General features: G+C 35.0%; 1 protein-coding gene across 1 annotated transcript in view; it reads right to left on the minus strand.

Moving 5' to 3' along the window:
- The window catches only part of ELAC2 (elaC ribonuclease Z 2), a 65,973-nt gene that overhangs the window by 29,680 nt on the left and 12,537 nt on the right, over nucleotides 1-23,756 (minus strand). Inside the window, exons 7-12 of the mRNA XM_051995582.1 lie at nucleotides 23,495-23,644; nucleotides 18,353-18,411; nucleotides 5,586-5,644; nucleotides 5,411-5,483; nucleotides 4,509-4,621; nucleotides 3,166-3,264 (exon numbers count right to left, since the gene is read on the minus strand). Of these exons, the coding sequence (XP_051851542.1) occupies nucleotides 3,166-3,264; nucleotides 4,509-4,621; nucleotides 5,411-5,483; nucleotides 5,586-5,644; nucleotides 18,353-18,411; nucleotides 23,495-23,644 (553 nt within the window). The remainder of the gene's footprint in view (nucleotides 1-3,165; nucleotides 3,265-4,508; nucleotides 4,622-5,410; nucleotides 5,484-5,585; nucleotides 5,645-18,352; nucleotides 18,412-23,494; nucleotides 23,645-23,756) is intronic.

A 23,756-nucleotide genomic window follows, 5' to 3' on the forward strand; every position in this document is an offset into this window, starting at 1 on the left:
GTTATGTTGAACAATAATTTAGATCATACTTATTAAATTTGAAGATGACACAATGTTGAGAAGTTTAATTCAAACAATGGATAAAATTCGGGATACAAAAGATCCTAACAGGCTAGAGAATTGGAAAAAATCTATGACAGCAAAAGGATAAGAGTAAAGTCTTTTACATAAAAACATTTCACAAGAGTATAAGAGAAGCAACATTTGTTTTGAAAAAGATGCATGAGTTTTAACCAAACCATCTTTCCCAGGCAGTAAGCTATCTAGTCCCTTCTATTTACCACTTTCTAAATCTTTCCTCATCATCTAGCAATTACTTTGGAGCTGTTTGCACTGTATACTACCCTGTTGATTTAAAAAGCTTGTATTCTCCCCAATTGTAATCTCTTTCTGCTATCTGATTGCTTTTTGGCTGACTGATCATGTTATCCCTTTCTGCCATGTGATTGCTTTTTGGCTAATAGATCACATCACAGTCCTGATGCTCTAAAGACTCTCTGAGTGTAAACTCAGCTGCCATCATACCCCACCTGTCTTTTGTATGATATCTTGGGGCTGGGCCCTGCCTCTCATTCCCCTTTCTCCCATCTGATGGCTTTCTTCCTGATTGATCACATCAGAGTCCTGAACTTCTAAAGGTGTAGCCTCAGTTGCCATCATGCCCCACCTGGCTTTCATATGATATCTTGGAGCTGGGCCCTGACTCTCACTCATTTCCCTGGGTCAATCTACATTCTAAGGCCCAGTGGAAGCCCTTGTGGCATTTTGGATGTAGGGTTTTAGGTCTTCTCTCAGATGTAGCCTGGGAGAGAGGGTTTGCTTGTATTCCTACAGATAAAGAAACAGATGGGTGGCAATGAGCACTTGAAGACAGAAAAGGAGAAAAACCTCAAAACAAAGGAGAAGAGCTAAGAAACATCTGACACTGAAAGAACAAGGCTGATAATGAGACTGTTGCAGGACTTGAAAACCAGCAGGAAGCTTTAACAAAGCTGCTTAATAGGTGGTTCTGTTTGTGTCACTGCCTCTCCTCCTCATCCTCCCTCCACCCATGAAGGGTTAATTGAGAGAAGTAGGTCAGGAGATGGGAAATGCTCTTGTTATGAAGTGCCACATTCAGAATTGTCCTTAACTCCATTCTTACCTGATTCTTCATCCTTTTCACTTAGTTTATTTGGCACCTCCCTCTCCTGCTCTTTCTTCTTTTTCCTTATTCTAACACTTATATAATTTCCTAAAGCCAGTTGTATTAAATTGTATGTATTAAGTGTATTTTTGGAAATTGAGTTTGGATTGGAATTGTAGTATTCACCTAGTTGCTCTCCTACTAATTTCCACTCATCTGGATCCAATTCTTTTTCCATAGAGAACCAAGGAGATGTGTACTGTACAGTTTCTGCTCCCAAATTATAATCAAACCTTGGCTTTTCATAAGTCTGACAATGCTCTTTAAACATTTTCCTTGAAGAGGAAAAGCAGGCTGTTTTCTAAACATCTGTCCCATTTTGGCTGAAATGCTATTTTAGCCCTTTAACAAAGTTTCCTTGTTTATTTTTGTACTCATCCTAATTTCTGGGTCAAGGAGACTTTTCCACTGAAATCAGGATCAGAGGCTTTTTCACTGAGATCAGAATCGGAGGCTTTTCCATTGGAATCAGGATTGTGTCGGTCCCACATTCGGGCACCAAAATGTAATATTCTTCTCTAAAATATAATGTTCTCTGTGAGCAGGTTTCTTTGGGGGGGCTTCTGGAGGCAGCCTTTGTTTCAGTTCAAAGTAATCCCCTGAATGCAGCCAGGGGTTAAAGTCCAAATCCTTTATTGTCTCCTTCCTTGGGCCTGGTTAGCTTTCTTAGAAGCCTATCTCTCTCCTTGGTTTCAAGAGCTCTTGCCACTAATCCTTTGCCTCTGCCAGCTTCAGCTTCTAGCCAGCACAAAGCTGGAAGATGGAATGAGTCTATCTCTGCCTCTGAGAGGGGGCTTGTCTCTTAGTGGGATTGTCCTTTAGTGGACTCCTCCTTATATATGCTCTCTTAAAGGTGTGAATCTTGTGGAACTGTAGTAAGTACTAAGTACATGTCCTCAACTAGAGAACTGTTAAGCACCCTGCTAAACAACCATTGTCTCTATACTGACTTAGCACCTTGTAAGAATTCTAAAAGAGTATCAGTTGAAAGAATTATTAATTTGAAAAAGAGAAGAGCTATTTTTAAATATCTAAATCTATGTAGAAGGATTGGACTTTTTTTGTTTGGCCAAGCAGAAACAACAGAGCCAAAATGCAGAAATGCAAATTTAGGCTTAACATCCAAAAAAAAAAACCTTAACAAGATTTAGAGGGTTCTCATTTTTGGAGGTCTTTAAGCAGAGGCAGGAGACTTGTTGAATATGTAGTAGTGAGGATTTCCTATGTATATCATCAACACAGATGCTTAATTTTGCCAAAAGAATTTTTTCTTCTTCTTTTTTTTTTTTTAATAAAGGGCAGTTAAATGAGTAGAAAGAGGGGAAAAGCAAAACATTAGAAAATTAAGATATTTTAAAAATATGTATACACATACATATACCCACATAGACAGTTCTTACTTCACATAAATTCACATTACATAAACTAGACTTTACATAAAGAATTCTGAAGGAAATCTGCATTCAAAAAAAAATCTATATTAACTTTACCATACAATTAGTACTGTGCTCTCTCTTTACTCCTGTTCTTGACTCATTGCTCTCTAGCTTCCTACCCAACTACCAAAAACAAACTCTACAAAACCAAATAAACCTAACCTCCAAGTTAAAGCAAAACAACAAAAGCACAGAGAGACCAACGCCACAGCTGGACTGGGGATTTAGCTTGTGATCCTCAGTGCTAGAAAAGGAGACCTTTTCCTCACTCTACCCAACTTGAGCCCACCTTTCCTCCAACTGCACTCAAATACTATCTGTCCCTGCTCCCCTCCTGATGGACAATCTCTCTTATAAGTGTCTGAACCAGCCTCCAATGTACCTGTTCCTCCTTTTGGTTATAATTACACATTTTTCTGTGTTATTATATTATTAATTTCTCTAGGCTTGTTTCCAAATCTAAAAAATTAGCTAGTTAGATCAGATTACTGCTCATGTCTCTTACAGCACACAAAAACTACTTAGCTATGCCTTGCCACATACCTTTCCATCCACTGCTTGTATCTATTATCCTTCAATATTGATTCTGGAGTCATGTGAACAACAATAGCCACATGAGTCTCAGCCTTTTCCTCTTGATACCTGAAATTAATAATAATTAAATGAAAACAGTGTAACAAATATGTATAGCACTCAACTAGGATTGAAAGTAATCAAATTCCTCTATGGAGAAGTAGCTGATGAGTCAATCTTGCTACCTAGGACCTAGCAGAGATTTTTGCTAACATAGCATCTATGTATGGTTAACAGAAATGCCAAGTAGAAACCAGGAAGTTTCCTTAAAAAGAACACTGTCTCCTACACAAAATTCTCTTCTGTATACATTGCCTTTTTCCATAAGTTCTCCAACTTTATGATTTTCAAAGGGTTTATCTTAAGGGAATCCCTTCTTTTGAATGAAGATTTGGTAGGTAAATCCACAAAAAGGGTCCAAGAAGGAACAAGTCAATGCTATAAGCATTCTTCTTCCTCATAACAGCAAATACAAGAAAGGTAGAGAGTAGAATAGAAATTCTACTTTTCTACTTGAACAAATCTAGTAATAACTATTAATTAGATAATCTGTTCAAGAAACCAGTTCAGAGACCTGGTTTTATTAGATACATAAATCACTTAAATATCATGCTTTTATCAGGCCAACACAAGTGAAATTAATTCTTTGAGTTTTCCCATAGGCAAGTATCAGATTATAAATTCAAAAAAGGATCTCACAGTTGTTTTAAAATGTCTGTTCTATAGTCAATTTTAGACTTTCTAGTCCACTATAAGGCATAAAAATCTATGGTTTTCTATTACTATTTTAAATACATACCATATACTAAAATCTCCAGTAAAAATGATTATTACCTTACTAATTCTGACAGAGGATTTTTTTTTTAATCTCAGTTTTTCAACAGGTATTTTAAAAAGTTCCCTTGTAGATAAGGTTAAAAAAAAAAACAAACCAGTTTTGTTTGTTTGTTTGTTCGTTTTTTTAACTATCTTGGATAATGGATCTCCTGAAACAAAGGCAATCACTTCTATAATTATCAGTCCTTAAAATCTGTGATGCAGCAGGGCATGGTGAATAGACAGTTATCCTTGAAGTCAAAGCCCAGGTTCAAGTACTGCCTATAATGAGGACTACTCTTCTAATCTCTCAGTGCCCCTGAATTCTGAAGGACACAAGCTGCAGAAAAGTTGTTGATCTTCACAGAAAGTTTCCTCATTAGGAGTCTGATGAAATCATAAGTTGGGTCAAAAAAAAAAAAACAACCCAATTTGCATCTGGTATTGTGTTAACCCAATATAGTTTCTCATTCAGCTAAGCCCAGAGATAGCCATACCTCTGGAAAGTGTCATTTTCACAGATCGGCTCTACAAATCCCTGGTCAGGACATTCCACCACAATAAAAACAGCGCCAGGATCTGGAGGACTGCAAACCTCCTCTGGCAAAATCTATAAAATAACAATAAAACAACAAGGGGAATTTGGTTTGAAAATGTCTGAAGAAGAAATAAGGACTGATATACAACCCTCAAAAGCCAACAATCAAAAATCTTCAACTCACCTTCCATGATACTATTAAAAATACCCTTGTCTAACATCCTAGTTGTAGAGTTTAGAAATACTTCAGTTGAGATACACAAGAAAATAAAATTAGCTTCATGAACAATCACTCTTTATGCTATAAAAATCTATATGTTTCCTCTATTAAGTTTGTAAATCTTTTCTACCTATCCAGTAGCTTAATCCTAAAAGTATCAACAATTTGCAACTATTATATTTGAAGATTTGAAGCTAGAGCTTAGTAGGGCTCAGATGGCTGCATTTCTTTGGCATTTCAAGTCAGTTTTATGTAACTATACTTTATATACCTAATCCCATCTGCAGCAACTTCCCACTTGCCTGGAAATCTCCACCCCAGAATATGGATCTAGAATTTTAATTCCTCAGGCAAAATGTAATTTCACTAGAAGTACTTATGAGCAGATGACTGGATATCTATCCAATTACAACTTCTATTCAATTGTACTAAAAATGAGGGAGGAAAAATAATTCAATGAATAAATACTTAATATAACACCTGTAGTATATTAACCAAACTGGTCACAGATGGGTGATCAGCAACAAAAATATAGATAACATATTCTTTTATATCACAGGGCTGAATAATAAAAATGTGAACTGTCCAAACTGACCATAAATAAGGTCTTTGCCCAGAGATAATAAAATCCCAAGCCTTACCTTTCTTCCTTCATATGTGACACTTTTTCCAGCCTTAACAGCAGCAATTATAGGTGCAATGGCAGATGTACCACTAAAGATAAAAAACAAAACTTCCATGTTAGATCTAGTTAGTTCTACAAGTAAATGCCCAGAATACGCTCCCCATGTCATCTGCCTCCCCACCTCTACTTACACTGGAAGCCCCAATTCTTTTGCTTTAAGCACCAAAAAACTTCCTTGTTTCATGTGAAGCTGCAAATAAAAGATGAATATGAAAAATAAAAAACCAGGAAGACATGCTTTTAATCAATTGTTAGAAAAAATTCCAGTCTTGGAATACAGGACATACTCTTTTTTTTTTAATTCAGAGAAATAAATGTTTCAATTTTATGTTATTAAATTTAGCCTGAGAATAGTAACAAGAAGTATAGCAAACTTCAAAACCCATTCCTCATCCTTCCCCAGATCTCTTTCTTGCCCGCAGGAAATAATATAAACAAGTCTAGAAAGCATATCAGACTATAAAAATATTAGGAACTGGGAAGAAAGAAGGAAAGAGTCTGCAGATGAGGGGAACAAAGTCTGACCAGGAGTAGAACATTCCAGTGCAGGGAGAAGTTGTAGATTTTACACTGATATAGCATAAAGATTAAACTTAGGATAAATACATGCCAAACAGCAACTCTATCTCAGTTTTGGATCATAGATCCAGGCTAAATTGAGGAGGGAATTTTAATCTAGGAATAGCATTCAAGGATGAGAAATAGTCATGGGGAGCAGATGGTGTAATGAACAAGTAAGCAAGCAAATCAGAAGAAAGCAGCAGCTCTGAAGCTCAGATCTCAGAAAAAGAGTGGAGTCTCAGTTTTAGCTTATATCACTCTCAATTCTGCAAAGGAATAACCAGGTATGGAATCCCAAATCAAAGGTAACTATAGTTCTGTCATTCTGGGCAGAGCTGTACTATTTTAGATTTGTTGATCTTTAAAAAAAGAATTGAAATAGAAGGGAAAATACGAATACACTAAAAAGGGGAATGGAGAGAAAAATTGAAGAAAGTTATCTTACATAATTGGGATACACAAGCAGAAGTCTACACAAACAAGAAAGAAAGGATGGAAGAAGCAGATGACATTTGAACTTCACTTTCATTTGAATTGGTCAAAGAAGGAAAGCACATGTGCACATGTGCATACACATACACACATACACAAGCACAGAGTTGAGTATAGAAATGCATTTCACTCAACAGGGAAAGAAGAAAAGGGAGAATAAGAGGAAAGGGAGATTAAGGGAGGAATCTTTCCTATACAAATTCTAAGTAAGGATATACAAATATATTTAGAGCTCTTTTTGAAATAGCAAGGAATTGGAAACTGAGAGGACTCCCATAAATCGGGGAATGTATATGAGTTTGGATTTTCTTGCGTTAGAAGAAATGATGAGGGTTTAGTATAAATTGATGCAGTGAAGGGAACAGAATCAGGACAATAATTTATGACAATAGCATTAAAAACAAACAACTAATGACCAACCATGATTCCTGAAGACTTACGACAAACGTAACACCCACTTCCTGATAGATGTGACTCAGAATGCAACATGTTGAGAAGAGTAGGGGAGAAACATGATTAATGTGGAATGTGTTTTCTTTTATCAAATGGGATAGGAGAAAGGAGATGGAAAGGAAATAGGGGCCTATTTTTCTATTTTGAAAAAAAAAATTTTAAGTCTCTAAATGTTAGTTAATAGATTTTGATTTCTTTTTCTAAAAGCGCTTTACTCTCTCAAAAAAAATTAATACTTAGGTTATTTAACTTAGCAAATCTACACAAAGCTAGGCAATCACTGAGACAGAAATCATTTCCAGTTCATAAGAATAATCAGATGTTAGGAGATAACTTTTGTCATTATGAAATTCAATATTCAAAGAATTAAATTTATGCTTTAGACATATGCCTATCCACAAATGTTTAGCAATCTAACAATTCTTTTTTTTATATAAAATATAACTGAAAACTAATTTTCCTAGATTTTAACAAAACTTCTGCTAATATCTCATAATCTTATGAAAAAGGAAAGATATCATTATGTAGACTTGATTCTATGTATGCTCCAAGAACAACATTAAAGGTGCAATTAATGCTTACTTGACAGGAAGTTTATAGAACCCAAGAGACCTATGCTTGATCCTTGTGCCTTCTTTAATCAATAAACTTAAAGGAAGAGGTGATGCAACTTATCAAATTAAAAAATAATAATAGCTAATATTTATATAGCATTTTTTAATGTGCCAGGCACTATGCCAAGTCTCTTACAATTATTATGTCATTTCTTACAACACATAGCTATCTCTGTATTACCCAAAATAGGAAATAATAGCTAGCATGCTGGGGGACACCTTGACAAACTGGCACATCACAATGAATCTAACATAAAATTAAATAAGGATAAACATCAAGTCACCCAAGTTCACTTGTGTTAAAAAATAAACTTCTTAAGAACAAGAACAGGAAAAGTTCCATCAGACAGAAGTTTGGAAAAAACCTTTCAATCTCAATATGTCAATTAAGAAAGTTAATTTGATTTTGAACTATATGCAGAGATGGAGCTTCCAGTGGATGTTCTCTTTTTGTTCTGCCCTGGTGAGACCACAATGATAATATATTTAGTTGTGGGCACCAGTGATTGAGAAAGGCAGTAAAAAACTATAGATCATCCTTTTTTTTTTTTTTAAAAGCATGGATAACTTTCTTTTTTTTTTTTTTTAATAACTTTTTATTGATAGAACGCATGCCAGGGTAATTTTTTACAGCATTATCCCTTGCATTCACTTCTGTTCTGATTTTTCCCCTCCCTCCCTCCACCCCTTCCCCCAGATGGCAAGCAGTCCTTTACATGTTGAATGGGTTACAGTATATCCTAGATACAATATATGTATGCAGAACCAAACAGTTTTCTTGTTGCACAGGGAGAATTGAATTCAGAAGGTATAAATAACCCGGGAAGAAAAACAAAAATGCAAGCAGTTTATATTCATTTCCCAGTGTTCTTTCTCTGGGTGTAGCTGCTTCTGTCCATCTTTGATCAATTAAAGCTCTCTTTATCAAAGAGATCCACTTCCATCAGAATACATCCTCAAACAGTATCGTTGTTGAGGTATATAATGATCTCCTGGTTCTACTCATTTCACTTAGCATCAGTTCATGTACGTCTCGCCAGTCCTCTCTGTATTCATCCTGCTGGTCATTCCTTACAGAACAATAATATTCCATAACATTCATATACCACTATTTACTCAACCATTCTCCAATTGATGGACATCCTTTCATTTTCCAGCTTCTAGCCACTACAAACAGGGCTGCCACAAACATTTTGGCACATACAGGTCCCTTTCCTTTCTTTAGTATCTTTTTGGGGTATAAGCCCAGTAGAAACACTGCTGGATCAAAGGGTATGCACAGTTTGATAACTTTTTGAGCACAGTTCCAAATTACTCTCCAGAATGGCTGGATGTGTTCACAATTCCACCAACAATGTATCAGTGTCCCTGTTTTCCCACATCCCCTCCAACATTCCCCATTATCTTTCCCTGTCATTCTAGCCAATCTGACAGGTGTGTAGTGGTATCTCAGTGTTGTCTTAATTTGCATTTCTCTGATTAATAATGATTTGGAGCATATTTTCATATGTCTATAAATAGTTTCAATTTCTTCATCTGAGAATTGTCTGTTCATATCCTTTGACCATTTATCAATTGGAGAATGGTTTGATTTCTTATAGATTAGAGTCAATTCTCTATATATTTTGGAAATGAGGCCTTTATCAGAACCTTTGATTGTAAAAATGTTTTCCCAGTTTATTGTTTCCCTTCTAATCTTGTCTGCATTTGTTTTGTTTGTACAAGAACTTTTCAATTTGATATAATCAAAATTTTCTATGTTGTAGTCAATAGTGATCTCTAGTTTTTCTTTGGTCATAAATTCCTCCCTCTTCCACAGATCTGCGAGGTAAACTATCCTATGCTCTTCCAATTTATTTATAATCTCATTCTTTATGCCTAGGTCATGAACCCATTTTGACCTTATCTTGGTGTATGGTGTTAAGTGTGGGTCAATGCCTAGTTTCTGCCATACTGATTTCCAATTTTCCCAGCAATTTTTGTCAAATAATGCTTTCTTATCCCAGAAACTGGGGTCTTTGGGTTTGTCAAACACTATATTATTAAAGTTATTGGCTCTTTTGTCCTTTGAACCTAACCTATTCCATTGATCAACTAGTCTATTTCTTAGCCAATACCAGATGGTTTTAGTCAGCTGAGGAGATTCTATTGCCCCAGGTCGAGCCCCCCACTCTGCCGATTAGAGGCTGCCCAGGCTGTGCCCCCCTGCCGTGCAGATTAGTAACTGCCCCCGCAAAAGCCCCGAACTGCCGGATGTGGCTGCAGGGCTGCGGTAAAGTCTGCCTGAGTCACTTCCGGGTTTGAGGGGTTTCAGCCAGATCTCGTTAGGTTCTGGTGTTTTTTAGAGGACCCTCTGTTTTAGGCTTTAACTTCTCTGCCAGTTTACTGCTTTGTAATCAAGGCAGAACAGTTAGCCTATAGCAGAGTCGTCTCTATAACTTCTCTAGCCACAGAGATCACTCCCGCCCCTGGTTTGCTCAGGATGCTAGTCTCTCACTACCTGTGCTAGTCTGTTCCTGGCCCTTCAGGACAAACCTTTCCTGGTGAGCTTCCGGGTTGGCTGGTAAGTTGTAATGCTTCTTATCTTCATGAATTTAAGTAGTGAAGAGTTATTTTTGAGGCTGGATTAAATAGTTGGTTATGAGGGTAATGAGAGGAGCTTAGAGAGTCGTGTGTGCCTGTTCCGCCATCTTGGCTCCGCCCCCTATAGATCATCCTGAAAAAAAGCAACCAGGAAGGGGAAGAGGCATATATCCCTCTGACAGAAGACTAGTTGAAGAAACTGGTTAAATTTAACTTGAAAAAAAGAAGGTTCGAATGGGACACTATGTTTATTTGAAGTGTTATCATGCAGAATTGGGCACAGACTTTAGTCTACTGGCCCTCAGAAGTAAAAAGTAAGCAATGATTCAAGCTACACAATACAGATCACTTCCTAATAATTAAAGACACCCAAAAATGGAAAATGACAAGTCTGTTTCAGTAATAAGTGGGTTACTACATTGGCCATCTTTAAAATTCTTTGTTCTGTAGTGCAAGTCTAAAAGGCTTAAGAACTCATGCACCTTATTCACAGGAGAGTTATGCATATATTTCCCAGAATGCATAAATAATTACAACTAAGTTAGGTACAATATTTCCAAAACAAATACAGTTGGAAACTAGCAAACTAGACTAGAGGAGATAAGTTATCCAAAAGTATGTTCCATGAAAAAAAATCTATCTGAAAGACAATTTTAAGTAGATATCAGAATTCAAAGAGCTATTTTTAAGAGTCATTCTGCAGACTTCCGGTTAAGATGGCGGAGAGGAGGCACACAGCTGCATAAGCTCCACGCTTTCTCTCACTATCCATTTCATTACAAGCCTCTGAATTAATGCTTGACTGAAAAAAAAACCCACAGTTACCAAGAGAAGCCATCCTTGAGATTCGCCAAGAAAGGTTTGTCTTTACTGGAGGGCTGGGACGGTTTTAGATCGGGCGCAGGCTGAGGGCAGTGGCAGTGAGAGCACAGGAACAGACTGGAGAGGGGGTGGGGAGTGATCGCAGCCATCTCTGCGGGGAGAGCTTCGCTACAGGTTTGGATACTTTGCTCCGGCAGCAAGTCAGCAGCCCAGCAGAGAAGCTAAAAACACCAGGGGTGAAGAATACAACCCCAAACAGCTGGAGTCTCTCGGGACCTGGCCGCCCACCCCCTTCCCCCCCCACAGTGACTCAGCACACTCTGGGATCTCAGAGCGCACGTGCACACAGTCCTGCTAGTGCCTCACTGCTGCCCCCTGCAGTCTGTAGAGGAAGCTCGATAACATACCCAGCCCCTCCCCCAAAGGAAGACTCCAGTTTTTTTCTCTTTTTCTTTGGTAGTTTGTCTCTGATTATTAGACAGAATGAGCAAGAAACTGAAGAGGACTTTAACCCTTGACAGCTTCTATACAGATAGAGAGCAGACTCTAAATCCTGAGGAGACTAAAAATAGACAGTCACCAGGTGAATCCCCAAAGGAGGAGATCATCTGTTCCTCAGCACAGATGAACCTCATAGAAGTGATTAAAAAGGCTCTCACAAGGGAGCTAGAAGAAAAATGAGTGAGGCTTGGGAAAAGGAGAGGGAGGCTTGGCAAAAGAGCCTGGAGAAAGTTAAAGAGAGAGTGGATAAAGAAGTAAAATCCTTGAAAAATAGGATTAGTGAACTGGAAACAGAAAACAGCTCTCTAAAAAACAAAATTGGCGAAATGGAAAAAAATTCCACAGAACAAAAGAACTCAATTGGACAATTAGAAAAAGATTTTTAAAAAGTGAGTGAAGAAAATACTTCACTGAAAATCAGAATTGAACAAGTGGAATTGAATGACTCGAGGAGACAAGAAGAATCAATCAAGCAAATCCAAAAAAATCAAACAATGGAGAAAAATGTGAAATACCTTCTGGGGAAGACAACAGACCTGGAAAACAGATCCAGGAGAGACAATCTGAGAATCATTGGACTTCCAGAAAAACATGATGAAAAAAAGAGCCTGGACACTATTTTCCAGGAAATTATCAAAGAGAACTGCCCAGAAGTCATAGGAACAGAGGAAAAAATAAACATTGAAAGGATTCATCGATCACCCACTGAAAGGGATCCTAAAATCAAAACACCAAGGAATATAGTGGCCAAATGCCAGAACCTCAGATGAAGGAAAAAATATTGCAAGCGGCTAGAAAAACCCAATTCAAGTATCAAGGAGCCACAATAAGGATCACCCAGGATCTGGCAGTATCCACATTAAAAGATCGAAGGGCCTGGAATATGATATTCCGAAAGGCTAAGGAACTTGGTATGCAACCAAAAATAACTTACCCAGCTAGAATGAGCATCTTTTTCCAGGGAAGAAGATGGACATTCAACGAAGTAAGCGAATTTCATCTATTTCTGATGAAAAAACCAGAACTTAACAAAAAGTTTGATCTACAAATATAGAACTCAAGAGAAATCTAAAAAGGTAAAGATTAATCTTGGGAACTATATTTCGACTATATAGATGTATAAAGAATACATGTATACCTTGTTCTAGAAATTGATGTGGAAAGGACATTGTATCAGAAAAAGGGTAAAGTGGGGGTAGTACATCTCATGAAGAAGCATAGGAAACCTATTATATCTGAGAGAAAGAATGGAGGGGGATGAATATAGTGGGTATCTTATTGCCTTCAGAATTGGCTTTAAGTGAAAAATCTTAAGACATATTCAATCTATGGTGAAATTTCTCCCACCTCATTTGAAAAGTGAGAAGGGAAAAGTGAAAAGGGAAGGAATAAGCTAAGCGGAAGGGAATACGGGAACTGGGAGGGAAAGGGGTAAGATAGGGGGAGGAACTCTAAGGCGGGGGGAGGGATACTAAAAAGGGAGGGCTGTAAGAAGTAAGTGGTGCTCACAAGCTTAATACTGGGAAGGGGGGAAAAGGGGAAAGAAGGGAGAAAAGCATAAACCGGGGTTAACAAGAAGGCAAGTAATACAGAATTGGTCATTCTAACCATAAATGTGAACGGGGTAAACTCCCCCATAAAGAGGAAGCGGTTAGCAGAATGGATTAAAAGCCAGAATCCTACAATATGTTGTTTACAAAAAACACACCTGAAGCGGGGAGATACATGCAGGTTAAAGGTAAAAGGTTGGAGCAAAATCTACTATGCTTCAGGTGAAGTCAAAAAAGCAGGGGTAGCCATCCTGATCTCAGATCAAGCTAAAGCAAAAATTGATCTAATTAAAAGAGATAAGGAAGGGCACTATATCTTGCTAAAGGATAGCATGGATAATGAAGCACTATCTATATTAAACATATATGCACCAAGTGGGGTAGCATCTACATTCTTAAAAGAGAAACTAAGAGAGCTGCAAGAAGAAATAGACAGTAAAACTATAATAGTGGGAGATCTTAACCTTGCACTCTCAGAATTAGATAAATCAAACCACAAAATAAATAAGAAAGAAGTCAAAGAGGTAAATAGAATACTAGAAAAGTTAGATATGATAGATCTCTGGAGAAAATGTAATGGAGACAGAAAGGAATACACTTTCTTTTCAGCAGTTCATGGAACCTATACAAAAATTGACCATATATTAGGACATAAAAACCTCAAACTCAAATTCAGTAAGGCAGAAATAGTAAATGCATCCTTTTCAGACCACGATGCAATGAAAATTACATTCAACAAAAAACCAGGGGGAAGTAGACCAAAAAATAATTGGAAACTAAATAATCTCATACTAAAGAATGATTGGGTGAAACAGCAAATCATAGACATAATTAATAACTTCACCCAAGAAAACGATAATAATGAGACATCATACCAAAATGTATGGGATGCAGCCAAAGCGGTAATAAGGGGAAATTTCATATCTCTAGAGGCCTATTTGTATAAAATAGAGAAAGAGAAGGTCAATGAATTGGGCTTGCAACTAAAAATGCTAGAAAAGGAACAAATTAAAAACCCCCAGTCAAACACTAAACTTGAAATTCTAAAAATAAAAGGAGAGATCAATAAAATTGAAAGTAAAAAAACTATTGAGTTGATTAATAAAACTAAGAGTTGGTTCTATGAAAAAACCAACAAAATAGACAAACCCTTAGTAAATCTGATTTAAAAAAGGAAAGAGGAAAATCAAATTGTTAGTCTTAAAAATGAAAAGGGAGAACTCACCACTAATGAAGAGGAAATTAGAGCAATAATTAGGAGTTACTTTGCCCAACTTTATGCCAATAAATTCGACAACTTAAATGAAATAGAAGAATACCTCCAAAAATATAGCTTGCCTAAACTAACAGAGGAAGAAGTAAATATCCCATCTCAGAAAAAGAAATAGAACAAACTATCAATCAACTCCCTAAGAAAAAATCCCCAGGACCAGATGGATTTACATGTGAATTCTACCAAACATTTAAAGAACAATTAACTCCAATGTTATATAAACTATTTGAAAAAATAGGGATTGAAGGAATCCTACCAAACTCCTTTTATGACACAGACATGGTACTGATACCTAAACCAGGTAGGCTGAAAACAGAGAAAGAAAATTATAGACCAATCTCCCTAATGAATATTGATGCTAAAATCTTAAATAAAATATTAGCAAAAAGATTACAGAAAATCGTCACCAGGATAATATACTGTGACCAAGTAGGATTTATACCAGGAATTAGAATTGGGTAAATTGAAGTTAATAATTCGAGAATCAAAAAACAATAAAATAAAGTTTAAAAATTGAAAAAATAAATATGTTAAGTTACAGAATGAATGAAATAGCCTGTTGAAAAAAAAATTAATTTGGAAAACAAATACAGGAGAGAACTATTTAAGAACTTTGTTTAGAACTATTGGACTACCTGAAAGTCATGATCCAAACAGGGTCCTTGACATGAAATTACTAAAGGAAACTACTCTAATGTGTCTTAGATCTTGAGCGTAAAACAGAAACTGAAAGAATCCACAGATCATTTTCTAAAAGAAATGTAAAAGAATTTTCCTAAAGAAAAAAAAAAATGAGGGAATATTATAGCTAAATTCTAGAGCTCCTAGGTCAAGAAGAAAATACTGCAAACAATTACCAAAGATATCTAATTAAATATCATGGAGCCAGAGTAAAGATCAAACAAGCTTTAGCAGCTTCCACATAAAAAGGAATAGAAGGCATGGAATAGAATATTCAAGAAAACAAAGGAGATAGGATTACAACCAAGAATACCTACCCAGCAAAACTAAGTATAATTCTTTAGGTGAAAAAAAATTGGAAATTTAATGAAATAGAGGACTTCCAAGAATTCCTTATGAAAAAAATCAAAGATGAATAGAAAATATGACATTCAAACAGAAGACTAATGAGAAGCATAAGAGACTCAGTAAAGTTGAACCATTTACATTAACATCATAAAAACTTTATCAAAATAGGGCAGATTTAGAAGAAGTCTACATAAGGAACAGGTGTGACTCAATTAATTATGTTGGGATGATGTCATAAAACAAAAAATGAACACATGATAAAGAGGGATTTGGAATAAGGTGGGAAGGAAGATTTGGAATGGGAAAATTTTTCTCACATAAAAGAGGTGTGCATGGAAGTTTTTATAGTGGAGGGGAAAAATGTAAAGGGATTGGCTGGGAATATCTGGACCTTACTCTCATTAAAATTGGTTGCAGGAGTTAAGAAAATATATATACATAGAGCTGGTTATAGAAATCTATCTTACACAATAGATATGAAATATCAAGGTAAGGAAGAGAGAGAATAATAAAAGGGAGGATAGATTAAAAGAGACAGTGGTCAGATGCAAAATAATTTTCTAAAGAGCCAGGATTGTTTTTTAAAAAAAGAAGAGAAATAAGAACAAATAAGAAAACAGGGTGGAGGGAAATAGTCACTTAGTCATCATAACTGTGAATGGATGAGCTCACCAATAAAACAGAAGCAGGTAGCAAAATGATCAGAAACCAGAATCTTAAAAATATTATTTATAAGATACATGCTTAAAATAAAAACACACACTTAGGTAAACTAATGGCCAACGGCAGAATCTATAATGCTTCAGCAGAAGTAAAAAAGGCAGGATTAACAATCGTGACCTTAGTCAAAGACAAAGCAAAAACAGTCCTAATAAAGAGTGATAATAAGGGAAACTAAATTTTGCTAAAAGATACTATCAACAATCTCACATGCAGATGGTATCACTCTGATGGTAGAAAATGAAACCGAGTTAAGACACCTTTTTATGAGAATAAAAGAGGAAATTGCAAAAGCCAGCTTAATGCTTAAGATAAAAAAAAAAAAAAAAACTAACTAAAATCTTGGCAAGTGGACCCATAACTGCCTGGCAAATGAAGGAAGAAGAAATGGAAGCAGTGATAGATTTTATATTCTTGGGTTCAAAGTTCACAGCAGACAGTGACTGCAGACATGCTAAAAAGCAGAGATACCACCTTGCTAGTAAAGGTCTTTATAGCCAAAGATATGGGTTTCAATAGCAACATATAACCACAAGAGTTAAGACATTAAGAAAAGCTGAGCACCACAAAATCAACTTTCAAATTGTGATATTAAAGAAGACTTTTTGAGACTCCCTTAGACAGCAGGAGATCAAATCAAAATCCACCATTAAAGAAATTAATTCAGGATATCCACTGGAAGGTCAAATTCTAAAACTAAAGTTTAGGTGTTTTGACTATATAATGAGAAGACAGGAAACACTGAGAAAGACTCTGATATTAGGAAAGATTAAAGGCAAAAGGAAAAGGGAATAGAAGAGGATGAGATGGACAGACAGTGTCATAGAAACACAAACTTGGACAGACTTTGAGAGACAGTAAAGGATAAGAAAAGCCTGGCATGTTATGGTCTATGGGATCATGAAGAGCTAGCTGGACACAACTAAACTACAACCACCACCACCACAGACAATAAAGTAACATCAAAAAAGTTTACAACACATTCTTTTGATAAAGGCCTCATTTCTCAAAAGGAAACTGAGTCAAATTTGTAAAAATAAGAGTCATTCCCCAACTGACAAATGGTCAAAGGATATGAAACGGAAGTTTCAGAAGAAATAAAATATCTATAGTTATATGAAAAAGTGTTCTAAATCATGACTGATTAAAGAAAGACAAATTAAAACAAATTTGAGTACCACCTCATACCTAGAAAAAATGCTGGAAGGGATGAGGGAAAATAGATATACTAATGAACTGTTGGTGGAGTTGTGAACTGCTGCAGCCACCCTAGGGAACAATCTAGAACTATTTGCAGAGGACTATAAAACTGAGCCAGCATAACCACTATTAGGACTGTATCTCAATGAGATTAAAGAAAAAAGGAAAAGGGCCTGTATATATAAAAACATTGATTTAGTGGGTGACAAAGAATTCATCAATTAGGAATGATGAACAATTAGGAAATGATGGTATATGATTGTGGTGAAGTACTATTATAAGAACTGAAAAGAAAAGTGGTTTCGGAAAAAAAAGAGCAAAATTCCTATAAACTGAAGCAAAGTAAGGTAAGAAGAACCAGGAAATCATTCATTGTGCATGGTTAAAGCATGCCATAATGAAGATCAACTGTGAAAGATTTGGCTATTCTGATCAATATAAATCCAACACAATTCCAAAAGATTCATGATGAAAAAATGCTCTCAACCTCCAGAGAGAGAACTAATAAACTCTGAATGCAAACTGAAATATAATTTTCTCATTTTCTTGTTTTATTTTTAATTTTTTTTTAATATGGCAAACATGGAAATATATTTTACATGATTCCACATTTACAAATGAATGAGTAGGAAAGGGATGGGAAGGAGGTAGAACTGGAACTCAAAACTTAAATAATAATCTTTGGGGGGAAAGTCAGGGTAGTAATAATGCCTGTTATTTTAAAATTCTTAGATTCCTAAGTTCTTAGAACCTCAGGCCAATCCCTAGAACCAAACAACACTGATAACACTGTTTATAAAGAAAAACTGTATTCTGTAGGGTTAAAATTACAAGACTTGCAGAACTAAAAGAAAAGGTTCTAATGGAGCTTTTTATGTTCTTTTATGTTTTTAAAGTTTTTGAGGGCATTTGTTTTCTTTTTCTCCTAAAATTATTTGCAAGTCTTTTTCATCAAATTATTGAGGGGAAAAAATGTGCTAGGTACTAATGAATATCAAACATATCAACATTATAAGTACCATCTAGTAAGAATATGAGTAGGAATTTCATTTAATAGTTACTAGAGCTCAAAAAGTTTCTCTGAATAAAACAGAATTTACCTTACAGATGAAAGCTACCACCAAAGACGGGTCTCTGCTTTTTATTTTCCAACTGTCATCTAAAGAAAAAAAATCAAATATTAAACAGAGAACACAGCATGCCATCTGCTCAACTAAAGGCAAGTACCCTGGATGAATAAGATTCACTACATGGACCATGAAATTTAATATTAGTCTAAAGACAGAAGAATAGATGCTTATTATAATTCCTTTTTGTTTCATCTATTACCTGTATATTATTGTGGCTAGAGAAAGAAATCAAGAAATAATATTTTTGCAAAAGCAAATAAATGGAAGACATGAAGCATCAACATGAGTTAAATATTTTAGGCTGAGGTGACTAGAGTCAACAGTGATGCCTTTAAAAGAAACAGGAATGTTGGGAGGGCAAGTTGGTTTTGGAGGGAAGATATATTTTGTTTCAATTAAAATTGCCTAGATTTCAAAAGGAAAAAAATACCTAATACACATTTTGAAATTTGGAGACAGGCTCTCATTAGAGCTATAAATATGAGTTAAGAGGGTAAATGTAAGCAGAAAAACTTACTTAGAAAACTTGAAAATGAATGGGTCTTCTAAGGAAAATATCTAATACTTTAGAGGAATTTTTAAATAAAGAGTATTTTCCATTCATTTTCTTTTTTTTTTTCTCTTTAAACCAGTGCTAACATATTGTAAGGCTTGCTTCAAGACTTGCTTGAAGGTCACTGAGAGAACAAGGAGACGAAAGTTTTGGGTTTGGGTGTTCTGGCAGAGGTGAAAGGGACAGAGATGAAAGAAAAAGGAAGTGACAGAGTATTTTTCAAAATCACAGTAACACAGGGTAAGATTGTTCAAACAAAGAAGCAGTATGAACTTTAATCTTATTGAAAAAAGGTAAGTCTAAATAATATATTGACAAGTTCTGGAACTGGTAAATTAAGGATCTAGGAAGCTTCAACACTTGTACCTGGGGATAATCTAACTTCCATAATGAGTAAGATCTGTCTCCTGATATTGGCAAATTCCTCCTCTCCACATGTCTTTGATTAAAGTAAAGAAGCCAAAACTAATCAAGAAATAGAAAGCAGAATATGAAGAAAGGATTGATTTTGGAGAAAAGAAGTAGGAGAGATTGGATCCTTTAAAATAAAACAAGCTATAGGTAACTTTTTATTGTTGTTCAGTCATGCCCGATTCCTCATGATCCCATTTTTTGAGAGTAAAGACACTAGTGTGATTTGCCATTTCTTTTCTAGCTCATTTTATAGATGAGAAAATCAAGACAGTTTAGCTACCTGCCTTGAGTCATACAGCTAATAAAGTATCTAAGGCCAACTTTGAACTTAGATTAAGTCTTTCTGACTCCTGGTCTGGTGGCACTGCATCACCTAGCTGCTCATAAGTAACTAGTGCTAATTTGCTTTAATTAAAAAAAATAATAATAAAACAGATGTAACAGAAGGAAAAAATCATATCACAAAATGGATCAAAAAATCTAATAATTTATAAAAAGTACACTTAAATAACAAGGAATGTAATAAATTGTATTATGCTCAATACAAAAAAGCAGGCACATCAATTTCTGTAGCAATTTCTATAGCAAAGCATTGATAACGATGGAGAGGAAACAACAATTTGTTTAAATTAGTATTAAATAGGTACAAAATGTCAAAGTATCTGAACACTTTAGGAGAAAAGATAATAAAAATAGACAATAAATAAATGAGAAATGTATGAAGCATGAATAGAAAAGAAAATGTTTAGATCAACTTCTATGGAGAGTTAAGGCTGGAAATAATTAGGAGGTATGAAATGATTGGTTGGTTTAGAACATTGGTAGGAATAATCCAGGCTTAAAAAAGTAGTGAGGGAATGGAAACATTAAAAGTAGTGATGAGGGAAAAGAAGAGGTAAACAAAATGTGATGAATAAGGAAAAATAAAATGACAGAAATGTAGCATCAACATAGATGTTAAAATATTCAAAAAACCATCCAGTCCAGCTAGAGAAACTATGCAAGCCATCAAAGAACTTACAAAGGGAAAAAAACACAAAACTTCTGGTTCTTCTGAGCCCCCAATAGATTCAGAAGTGAATTCAATAAAATAGTTAAGAATCAAATATGCCCTATGAAACTTTTGAATAACCTATAAATATCTCATGTTCCATTATCATAGAGCTACCAAGTACATGATCTGAACAAAACATCATCCTTTTAAAATTTTCTACTTTTTGTGTATGTTTTGTAATGTACACAGCATATTAGAATAATAGTATATAATTGATACCTATTAGGTATTATAAATTTGTTTTATTAATGGAGTGCACAAAAAGTTTGAAGACCAGTGCTCTAACCATTCCAATTTTCATTGACCTTAAAGCACATTGTGCTTTAAGAGACTGTTTCATCCATGGCTCTCTTCAACAATGAGATGATTCAAACCAGTTCCAATTGTTCAATGATGGAGAGAGCCATCTACACCCAGATAGAGGACTGTGGGAACTGAGTGTGGTTCACAACATAGCATTTTCACTCTTTTTGTTGTTGTTTACTTGCATTTTATTTTGCTTCTCTTTTTTTCTTGTATGGCATGATAATTGTATAAATATGTATACATACATTTGATTTAACATATATTTTTACCATGTTTAACATATACTGGACTACTTGCATCTAGGGGAGGGTGTGGGAGATACGGGGAGAAAATTGGGACACAGGGTTTTTGCAAGGGCTAATGTTGAAGAATTGTCTATGCATATCTTTTGAAAAATAAAAAGCTTTAATAAAAAAAAAGTGTTTCATTAACAGGGAACCACTAAGTGTAGAATTTTATAACCTCAATTTTTCAGTCTTCTCCTTGAAAAAATTTAGAGAAATTAAGGATGCTCCTAAATTATGCCAATATACATTGTGTGTGTGTGTTTATGTAAATAAAATGTGTGTGTATACACATACATATGTGTACGTTTGCACACACATTTAGCAAAGAATCTTCTGTAACAAACTTTTTTGGGGGGGAAGGAGGACACAATTGGGACTAAGTGACTTGTCCAGGTTCACATAGCTAGTAAGTGCTAAGTGTCAGGGGCAGGATTTGAATTCAGGTCCTCCTTCCTGACTTCAGGGCCAGTACTCTATCCATCATGCCATCTAGGAGCCCCTTCCGAAACAAACTTGATCAGCTTCATTCAATCAATCAATATCTATAAGCATGGGCAAATGAATTTTGACTTAGTAGACAAATTTTAGGGAACTACTTGAGTATACATAAGTAACTCATTCAGAGTAACATATTTATCCTTTGTTTTTTTGAAGAGACCAATGACACAGGGTGCTATCTCAATTTGTGCATGGATGTGACATTTAAATGAGGCAGAGTTGCACAAAGTCATCAGCCTTACTATCTCCTCCAGAATCACTTCAGAAAATTCAGAACCATATTTTGCAATGTGCCAAAGTTAATAATAAAAAAGTGGCAGGGAGAGTATATCAACCCAGTCTAGTGTACTTTCCACTACCTCACAATGCTGCCTTAAATTGAAATTTTAATTCCATACTGTCTATTAATCACTACTATTTCATGTATGTTTTTACTTCTTAAGAATTGTAAAATTTACATCATCTTTCACCTTTCCCTAGCACCTGTTAAATAGTATTACAGCAAAGTGTTTTTTTCTTCTCAATATTTAGAAATAATACTTACACTATGCATATACAGCCTCTAGACAATATTATATTGCTGACAATCTCTTTTTCTCTTTGTTTGAAAAGACAACTTCAAAGACCCATGCTGAAGTATTCCCAGAAATCAGGTAAAGAATATTTTATTAACCCAAAAACATTTGAGCAACACTAAGAGGTGCTTTCATTAATGCAAATAATATTTGAAATACTTAAAATACCCAATGGTTTGAATATTGTGAATGTGAAATTTGTTGAATAGCCAGAAAAGCAGCATAGCAAATGTGGCTTTACAAATATTCCAAACACAAAATAGCAAGCAATTTCTATTTGAATGGGAGTTTGTGGATGATACAAAGCAGAAAGTGATAGCTAAAAAATTGGATGGCCAATTAGCTAAAAAGATCTAGAAGCAAAATATCTTAAGATGAAATTTAGTAGATATAATAATATCTACAGATTGGTTAAAATACTTCAATTGCATTAAGATAAAATAATTTTAGCTCAGTAATAATTAGTTTGAAAAAGAAATGATAATTTTAGTGATCTTAATGCTGTGGGTCAACATGTGAGATGACAGCCAAAAACGAGACTATTTTAAGTGGCCTAATATCCAAAATGAAAGAAGATATCTCACTGTGCTTTGCTTTAATGAGGCTATATTTGTTATTCAATTCTGGATATCATATTTTAGAAATTACATTCAGAACCTGGATCCTGTTCAGGAGGGTGGCCAAGATTATAAGAATATAACTATTAAAGCATATTATACAATAAGTATGATATATGTTTAATCTAGAAAAATAATTTAAATAAGAATGTAATAGTTTTTAATTATCTAAAAAATAGTCATATAAGATAAAGTTCAAATTTATTTTATATGGCCCAGAGGAAATAGTTGGAGGAACAAATCAAAGTTTTAGTAAATTAAACTTTGACTTGAATTTTTAAAAAATTTACCTCAAAATTAAGGCCACTAAAAATAGAAAAAGCTGCTTCTAGGTCCTGAATGACCCAAGACTGCTGGAAGTCTTGATTTCTGTTCAAATAAACATTATTAAACAACTTCTATCCTTTACAGCTCAGATTCTACAGGTATACCAATTATTTTTTAACTTAGCACAGTATTTTATACATAAATATTTAACTTGGCACAGGCAAAAAATACCCAACAACCCTGAATTCATAGTTCATAAAATATCATTAGTATGAATTGAAAAATATGGTCTACTTAATTTGAATTAAAAATCAAAGTCTCAGGTTTTCAAGGCTAAAAAAAGTAGCTATAAAAGCAGAAATGTAAGCTGTCCTTTGAAATAAGTTGACACCTAAACTACAAGGATAATGTAAGCCAAGAATTCTTCTGTTAATTCTTTTCCCTGTATCAATTCAAGAAAAACCTAGTTTATCAACACTTTTCAAAATTAATTTAAAATGTTAAGATTATATTAGCAAAGGAAAAATACAAACCATCCTACCTATGTCCTTTGGAGAATCATTTCCATCACTATCTGAAAGTTGCTGTTCACTTTTAAAAGATTCAAAGTTGGCAAGATAGTTTGGATTTAACCTGGTGGGAGACTTTCTGGAATGCTGAGATAACTGGTAATCACTTGCAACCCATTTGCCTGGATAGAGAACAAGCAACTTTAATTAGACTTCAAAAAAATAGAAACCCCACTTTCAAAGCAGAGATACTTCTCAGCTGGTAAGAGGAGCATGCTCAAAAGTAATAAAATT

Source organism: Antechinus flavipes, chromosome 4 (assembly GCF_016432865.1).
Source record: "Antechinus flavipes isolate AdamAnt ecotype Samford, QLD, Australia chromosome 4, AdamAnt_v2, whole genome shotgun sequence".
Classification (NCBI taxonomy): domain Eukaryota; kingdom Metazoa; phylum Chordata; class Mammalia; order Dasyuromorphia; family Dasyuridae; genus Antechinus; species Antechinus flavipes.